The 9,451-nt window shown below is 33.5% G+C and overlaps 1 protein-coding gene across 16 annotated transcripts in view; it reads left to right on the top strand.

Moving 5' to 3' along the window:
- LOC136039604 (excitatory amino acid transporter 3-like) overlaps window positions 1-9,451 on the top strand; it is a 180,120-nt gene that overhangs the window by 154,257 nt on the left and 16,412 nt on the right. For all 16 annotated transcript variants that reach the window (XM_065723488.1, XM_065723485.1, XM_065723481.1 and 13 more), the window contains one exon: window positions 4,751-4,945. In XM_065723488.1, coding sequence (XP_065579560.1) covers window positions 4,751-4,945 — 195 coding nt within the window. The remainder of the gene's footprint in view (window positions 1-4,750; window positions 4,946-9,451) is intronic.

Genomic DNA, 9,451 nt, shown 5'->3' with positions numbered 1-9,451 from the left:
TAGAAGAGTGGTATTACAGACATCTCCTAAAACTTAATAATTCTCTGATCAAATAGTTCGTGGTAGCACACTGTAAATAAGGAGCGATGCGGCTTAATAATAACCAGAACTCTAAGAAACAGAGTCTTGATGACAACAGATAAATCAAAAGAACGAATTTTAATGTTTATCCAAAATATGTAAATTCATCAAGTTTAATGTTGCTCATCAAAAGCTATGAGCCTGAGAAAATTTGCACAGTTTTTAAAAAGCGGAGAAACGCCCCAAAACATGTTGAAATGAAAATCACGCCATCTAACCCAGCCTATCAGAGAACCCTATGTAGAGGTTTCAAGCTCCTTTACAAAAAATGTAAAATTTTGTATTTTTTTTTGCCAGAAGGAAGATCACGGATGCGGTTTTTTTTCAGGGATGATCATATCAAATCAATGATCTTAGAATATTAGAAGAGGGCTCGTTTGATTGGGAAACAAAATTATAGTGCCCTTTTTAAGTGACAAAAAATTTTGGAGGGCAACTAGCCTCCCTCCCACATCCCTTTTTCCCATTGTTACTTGATGATAATTTTGAGATAACTATTTTGTTCAGCATAGTTGAAAGATTTAATAACAATGTCTTTGAGGAGGACTTGACCCCCCAAAGTCTCTGGGCGAAAGACTGCAATCTATGAACTTTGCCAGTTGTTTACATGTAGTATAGGCTATCTGTAAGTATACAGACATTTTTCGGGGAAGGGGGAGATTACGTAGGAGGATCTTTTCATGAAAAAACTTTTTGTGGGAGAAGGAAATTTTCCATAGAGAGGGAACCTGACTTCCGAGCATTATTTAAAAAAAAGTAAAGTTATTTATAAACGCAAAAAAGTAAGGAGTAACATTAAAACTTCAAACAGCAAGAAATTATTACGTATATGAGAGGGTATTGTCCCTCCTCAATACCTTGGTCTTTATGATATTTTTTAAAACTTTTAAAAAAGCTTATTATTCTAATTAAACGGCCTTTGTGTTTCAGGAGTCATTCTTAAATAATTAAACTTTGACGAACTTCAAACTTTAACGTAAAGAGTGAAGTATTGAAGAAGGGATAAACCCCCTCATATACATAATAATTCGTGCTCCTTTTTAAATTTTGATGTTGCTCCTTGCTTTCAGTTGGAAAAAACTCGTTTTTCTTATGCAATTAAAACTAAAGCAAGCAGAAACAAAACCTTATAATAATTCAAGATTAAACTAGAAATTAATATCAAAGAATAAATTATAAACAAAACGTACAGAAATTAAAATAAATAATCACAAAAAAACAAAAGGATAACAGACTCTGATGTGAATTAAAAAATGTATCATAAAACGATAAAAAATGGAAACGAATACTCCTGTCAAACTTAAAACGAACAAAAAGTAATACAAGCAGAAGATTAGCTGCTGTCCTCCTCCACAAACCTTCTAAAACCTTTTGCATCATTTTCATTTTATTTCATTTTTCATTTAATTTTCATCATTACCATTTTTCTTTAAAAATTATACACTTTAAGTATTTTCTTCTAACTACAAAATTAAAAAATTGAAAAATTGCCGTTAAATAAATTCTTGAATCTTAAATTGAAAATAGTCAATAACCATCAGGTATTTAAAATGGATTGCCATCCCCTATAACTGAATTTTTCTTTGCTTAAACACAAGGTGGAAAATATAAAAAACGTTTATCTTTATATATGACTAATTCTCTTTTTTAAAAAGTGTTTTTAGGTAAAGGAGGAAATATGACCAAGTGTAGAGTGAATTGCAGAAAAAATACACACATACATACATATATATATATATATATATATATATATATATATATATATATATATATATATATATATATATATATATATATATATATATATATATATATATATATATATATATATATATATATATATATATATATATATATATATATATATATATATATATATATATATATATATTTTCTATAAAGGATATATATATAATTGCAGAATATATATATATATATATATATATATATATATATATATATATATATATATATATATATATATATATATATATATATATATATATATATATATATATATATATATATATATATATATATAATGTGTATATATAATGTGTATATATAATATATATATATATATATATATATATATATATATATATATATATATATATATATATATATATATATATATATATATATATATATATATATATATATATATATATATATATATATATATATATATATATATATATATATATATATATATATATATATATATATATATATATATATATATATATATAGGGCCCGGCTGATATTATCGGGCCGATATGACGGTCACTGTCATTATTGGATGTAAGAGAAAAAAAATATCGGTTATCGGCCTATATTTTTTTTATGTTTATTTATTTATCTGCAACTTGTCCAGAAGATGGCACCAGATTTCCTCAGCTAATTTTTGCTTGTCCAGTTCTTGGGAACGGAGCCACCAGCAAAGTCTGACCATGGTTGAGGGAGCAGCTCAGGTGAGTCAAATGAAGTCAATGTGTATTTGTTGTCAATACACACCCGGTGCAGCAATGTTCTAAACATATGGGCGCCTCAAGAACCTACATCCTCTACAAAAACAACTAAATAGAATATAATAAACCATACATTTCTGTTTTGTGAATGTTCACTTGCGCGGGTGAAAGATCCAAGGTATAATCGGTTAAAACCAAGATATCTAGTCAGGAACGCCGCTAGGAGGAAGGGGGTGTTTTAAGGTGGGATGGAGGATTTTCAAGGTTTCACCGATGCGTTTCAACACCTTGGAATTTTAGCATGTGCATCCGCATTTGTCGGCATAATGGACGGTTCTGTCAACATATTCTTTAAATCCCTCCTCCGAGCTTAAGACTTTAGCTACATTACTGTATCCAATGTGCCTAGCATGGATTCATTAGCAAGAGACCATATCATATGAATTTAATTCTAAAGTGAAGTTTTCAAATTAATACGTGAATGATTAATATTTCAGTGAATATCTTTCGCTTCTTTCAATCGCATTTTTCACGTATTTGTGTTTATGTAAATAAGCCGGCTTCTTTGATTAATTTCTTTTTTATTTGTCACTTCCGCAAATATCCATCATTTCTTTTTTTGTGCTCAGAAGCTGCTGATCAGAAACGGTAAAAAAAAATCAAACAATTATTGTAAATGGCCTAATTTTTGGGATCCACAGTGAATTATTGAGGCTGTTTCTTTGATGTGTAATAGACCAGGGTGAAACATATGAGTATGAATTTGGACAGAATGGAGGCTCTAACTTTAGGTGGATTTTTTTTCGAAGAGTATGGACGCCCATACCCTTATCTCCGTATACTATCGAGGCTAGAGTATGCTCCTCAAATAAAACTGTTGCAATAAGGAACGCCCAAAAAGATATTATCGGCAAAATTATATCGTTATCGTATTGGTACGCTACGGATATATTGGTATCGTTATCAGACTCCAAAAATCCATATCGGTCGGGCCCTATATATATATATATATATATATATATATATATATATATATATATATATATATATATATATATATATATATATATATATATATATATATATATATATATATATATATATATATATATATATATATATATATATATATATATATATATATATATATATATATATATATATATATATATATATATATATATATATATATATATATATATATATATATATATATATATATATATATATATATATATATATATATATATATATATATATATATATATATATATATATATATATATATTATCAAAATCCATCCTCGATTGTCTTGGGGCGTGTACTCCTGTTAATTTTCCATAGTTAGCCAAAAATATCATTCTGATGTTAGTTACTCTTATATTTGGAAGAAAATAAAATCTCCCATATTCGGTTACTATTTAATTAAACTTAGCAGTAGGTTCCTACTTTTCATATTGTTCATATTATTAAAACTGTCGAAGCAATACCATTCGGTCACCATAAGTAAACGATTCAATGTCTTTTCCGATTTATGGCAAAAATAAAAATTAACAGCACTTCCGACCACCCAAAGATACAAATTTGAGAGGATTGGAACTGTGAAAAAATAGCAGAAGATTGCCGAATACTATTTAAAACTGTCTGGCGTTGACGAGGAGCTTTTATAACGGTTGTTATTCTTGTACATTAACCCCCTTTGGTACTCTTGTAAAACTTCCAACCATTTTTCAACATTGCCTGCCGCAAAAGAAAAATATTGACCTAAAAGACCAAAATGACAATCGGCAAAAGTTGTAGTTATTAATATTGGTGGTGGTTTTATTTGTTTTTAGTTCAGTGTTTTTAGTTCAGTGTTTTTTCCTTTTATCTTTGTTTATCTTGGGCTGAGGACGCCTAGTTAGCATACAGGCGAAATATCTGCGTTGTTTTAGTTTTTCATCTTCTCTCTATACTGGCCTCAGTCTTGTTTGATATCTTTTCATTAAGTTTTAGCTCTCTTTGTTTTTTCGTTGAGACGGCCAGTTTTCAGTTTAGCACTCGTGTATAATTTTCATCTTAATTTTTTACCAATACTTTTACTCTTCCAGTTTTACCTTTCTTCTATATACGTTTTTTCGTTTATACGTTTCATCTATAGTTTAAGTTTTTTCTATGCTTTTAATGTACTATAAATTATAAAATTTCTTTGTTTTTAGTACAGCAACTGTCCCAGTCGCTTTAGCTTGCTTAGAAGATAAGAACGGAATCGATCCGCGAGTCACCCGATTTGTTATGCCCATTGGCGCCACTATTAATATGGACGGCACTGCCTTATACGAAGCTGTCGCTGCCCTTTTCATTGCGCAAGTTAGAGGTATTAGCTTAACTCTTGGAAATATTATTGCTATCAGGTGAATACAATCTTGACATTTTTATTCTTCAAACATTGTAATCTTCTGCTTTTAAAGCTCTTTAATCTCTGTCAACCCCTAAGAATGTTTTAAGAGAACAAGTTCTTATGTTTTGTTGGTTTGTTGTTTAAAAACAATGCAGAAAAACTGATCAAAATTCAAAGCAGTCATACTTCCTTAATTTGCCTAGACCGAAACTTGGATATCGACCAAACTTGTTTTTGACGTATCATCTTTAATTTGGTATCCTTTTCTCAAACCACACTGCTTTTCTATGACGAACAAATTAACGTTCAAATAGGGACAAATTCAAGTATTTGGACAGTGAGAATAGTTACAAAAGTCTAGGTATTTTGATTACATAGACAGCGATCGTCATCATTAGAAATGCGTTATAAGTATTTCCACTTATGACGATCGCTGTATATGTGATCAGAATATCTAGGCTTTTGTACCTGTTTTCACTTTCTAAATAAATGGATTTGTCCCCATTTCAACGTTTATTTGTTCAACTAAACTTGGTTGGAATTTATAGATATGTTATACGTTCTGAGGATGGATACTCCTCCTAACTTTGATGAGAGAGGAAAGGAAAACAGAATACCTAAATTCAAGCCATTTGGATCTCTGCAAGAAACGGTTGTTGGATCCTTCCTTATTCTGACCTTTTGAGAGAAATCACAACTTTCTGTCATCAGAGCATCTACAAGAAATGGTTTTCTGATTTCAGCCCAATGCAGTGTTAAATAACACAAGTGCTCCATAATGCTCTCAAGGAGGCCATACCCGATCCAACACTTACGGGATGTGTGCTTAATCCTTAAGTTCCTGGTTTGGGTACATCTACCAGAAGGGGACTATTGGCTCATAGTCTTGCCTCTTAGTCTACATTTGATCTTGACCCACTGGGGGAATAGGGGCTAGAAACTTATTAATATTTCATTTATCAGCATAATTACGTGACACATTTGTCATGTTTCGTTTAGTCAGACCTAGCCATGGCTAAAGTTATGGTTTTGGATTTCATTCCACCTATGTCCGATAAGGGATATATTATTCTTATTCGATTTACATCAGAAGGAACTATTGGATCTCGATAAAACGTGGTAGTGATCAGCTAGAGTTTTAAAGTTGTATCTTGAAGGGGCTCGAATCCAATATCTCGAGCCCAATAGCTCAAAACTCTAGTGAGCAGCTAGGGTTTTAAAGTTGTACCCCAAAGGGGCTCGAGTCCAATGGCTCAAAACACAGAGCAGAGCTCTGTAGGGTTTTGTGTAACCCTACAGAGCTACAAAAGTTGTACTTCGAAAGGAATCGATTCCAATAGGTCGAGCCCATTAGCTCGAGACCTTTATGAGCAGCTAGGGTTTAAAAATTATACCTCGAAGGGGCTCGAGCCCATTAGCTGAAGTCCTTATGAGTAGCTAGAGTTTAAAAGTTATACCCCGAAGGGGTTCGAGTCCAATAGCTTGAAACCCTAGTGAGCAGCTAGGGTTTAAAAGTAGTACCCCGAAGGTGCTCGAGTCCAATAGCTCGAGTCCATTAGCTCGAAACCCTTGTGAGAAGCTAGGATTTAAAAGTTATACCTCGAAGGGGCTCGAGTCCAGTAGTGTATTTGAGTTTTTACTGCAAGGATCAAGTGCTATTTTAACATTGAGGCCTAGTTTTGTTTATTGGTGAAGGTATTTCTTCATACTCATAAACTGATCATTTTATTGAAAGTTCTTACCCTTTGAAAACTATCTTATGTTTTCATTTAGTGAATGAAAACGGTGATTTCACGGAAGCAGAGATCCGTTAAATGTAGCCCTCTGTTTATATATTCATCGACGCTTTGTATACTTAAAACTTCTTTTTGGAGTTTTTAGATTTCACGTTGAAGAGTAAACCTGAAACAAAACACTTAGTTTTCACCGAGAACCATAATCACTGGGGCTACTCTGTGACGGTGACCCCATGAGTCATAGTTTCTTTAGCACTCCCTAGTCATCTCGGGAAAGCTTTATTTTTTATCACAAATGCTAGATAGTACTTGCCTTTTTTTAGAAAGTGGACTTCCTGATTATACTAAAAACGTTAGCTAAAGTAATTTAAAAAGGTATTTGTTTTCTAAAATCTACAAATTATTCAAATGCACAATATGCCATTATTGACATAACAGTGAATGTGATTTCAAGGTCACTGAGTAAAGGTCAGTAAGTGAGTAAAGGTCACTGATGGGGAAGACGGCGAACTTGTTTCAAAAGTAAAGTATAAATATGCGTCGTTTAACATGTGAATAAGTTTGAAGGATTGTTGGATCTATGATTACTATGTCCTATGAAATAAGCTAATTGAATTTTACAGAGTAAGATAGAATTGAATAATGAATTGTATAATTAAAAAAAAATAATAATTAAATTGAAAAATGAGAGTGAATGAGCAGCCTCGGTACACAGTATTTAATAAAATCAAATGACCTTCCTAAACACTTTTCCATTTGATAAATAGCCACGAAGTCATTCTGTGCAACCGCCAATTTTGAGAAAAATACACTTGCAAATTTGAGTGGGCATACCACGCCTCATTAACTGAAGTCAGCGCAACAGGTACAACAGCAAGATCTGATTTTGAAGCGTCCACAAAGTTAGTACTGCCCTAGTAGTTTGGATCTGATTTAAAATAAACTCAACATTTCAGATCACAAAGTATCAAATAAATCAGATCACAAAGTCTTTCTGTCAGAGATCCAAACAAGGCTGGAAGACCAATAACTTCAGAAGTGGTGGAACGACATTAGCCAGTCGGAAAGCTTAAGTTCTTACTATAACTTACTTACTTAGACTTAGGTCCTCCCACGCCTGAGGGCGCATAAGGCAGCAACAGTGGTTCGCCACGACGACCTGTCCTGAGCCTTCGACCAAAGCTCCTCCATCGAAGACCTCGCCAGCTTCGCCTCCTTCTCTAACATCCTGCCAACTGTCATTTTGGGTCTCCCTGACTTGCGGAGGCCGGGGGGTATCCAACACCATATGTCATGAGGTAGCCTTCCATCACCCATTCGCACCATGTGCCCCCAATACATCCATCGTCGCTTTCTAATGGTATCAAGGATGGGGGTATGATTTGTTATGGTATAAATCTCATCATTTCGTATTCTCTCAGTCCAATGTATATTCAAAATATATCTTAAGCAGTTATAACCATATGTAAGAACGGAGAGGACATTGCTATTATAAATTCTGAGTTTTAGCTTCTGGGAATATTTACTATTTCTCCAAACATTTCTGAGACAATTGAAGGCAGAGCCAGCCAATGCTATTCGGCACAAAATTTCTCTTTCAGGATTGGCATCTTGCGTAAGAATGCTGCCTAGATATTTGAACTCTCTCACTACTTCAATTTCCTCATTGTTGACCAAAAGTCCCTCAGCTAAGTCAGGAATGACTGCATTTGACATTGATTTAGTCTTGTTAGCGTTTATGGAGAGTCCAACAGCATTTGCCACACGCTCAAGTTCATTTATATTGTGTTGTATATCTTCTGATTCGTGAGCGAAGAGTGCAATATCGTCCGCAAAAACACCATCATGGAGGGTTCTTAGTGGGTTTAATTGTAGACCCTCACTGAAGCTACATCCACGAAGCACAAAATCTATGACTATGGCAAATAACAGTGGCGATAGAATGCAGCCCTGCCTTACACCCGACTGAACGGTAAACCAGTCCGTTAGGCCACCCTCGGTTTGTACTGCACACTTAATATCGAGGTAAAGCGCTTTAATTATATTTACAATTTTAATCGGGATCCCGTAATGTATTAAGATTTTCCACATGGTCTCGCGGTGTATCGAGTCGAAGGCCTTGAGAAAGTCAATAAATACTACGAGTAATTGAACCTGCCATTCGTTAGATTCTTCGAGCAGGATTCTCAGGCTAAATATTAGGTCACAACACGATCTGTTTTGGCGGAATCCATGTTGTTCATCTCTCAGAACTTTCTCCACTTTACTTTGAATTCTATTGAGAATAATTTGGCACAAAACCTTGCTGCCTACTGATTGTAAAGCGATGCCTCTCCAATTGTCACATTTAGTCTTTTGTCCTTTTTTGAAGAGTTTTATAATTACTGCCTTTGACCATTCACTCGGGACCTTACTATAAGGTGAAAGATAATTGTGGTGAAGAGCTATATTTTAAATTAGGGATCCCAAAAGAATCTGAGGTCTTGGATGCAGGTGCGAGCAAACTGTCTCCATCTTTATTGTGTTTGGAAAAATAGGTTTCACCCGGAAATGCGGTATACTTGCCCGATTTGCGGTGATCTTGAGGGAGCTTTCTTTGTGTGGGTAGTCGTGAGCCCCTTCTTGGAACTTTGAAGTCGACGTCAAAAATAGATATAGTAGCAGTGGAAAATTTTGTCCGGAAGGGTCTTATTATTCGAAAGTCGAGTATTACATTATTTAGTTTGTTTGTTGTTGTATATGTATGTATACGGCCTGAAAAATGGCTTTAAATACAGTCATTC

The sequence above is a fragment of the Artemia franciscana genome, chromosome 19 (genome assembly GCF_032884065.1).
Source record: "Artemia franciscana chromosome 19, ASM3288406v1, whole genome shotgun sequence".
In the NCBI taxonomy this organism is placed as follows: Eukaryota; Metazoa; Arthropoda; class Branchiopoda; order Anostraca; family Artemiidae; genus Artemia; species Artemia franciscana.
The sequence above is the reverse complement of the archived record's forward strand: the minus strand, read 5'-3'. Positions and strand labels throughout refer to the sequence as shown.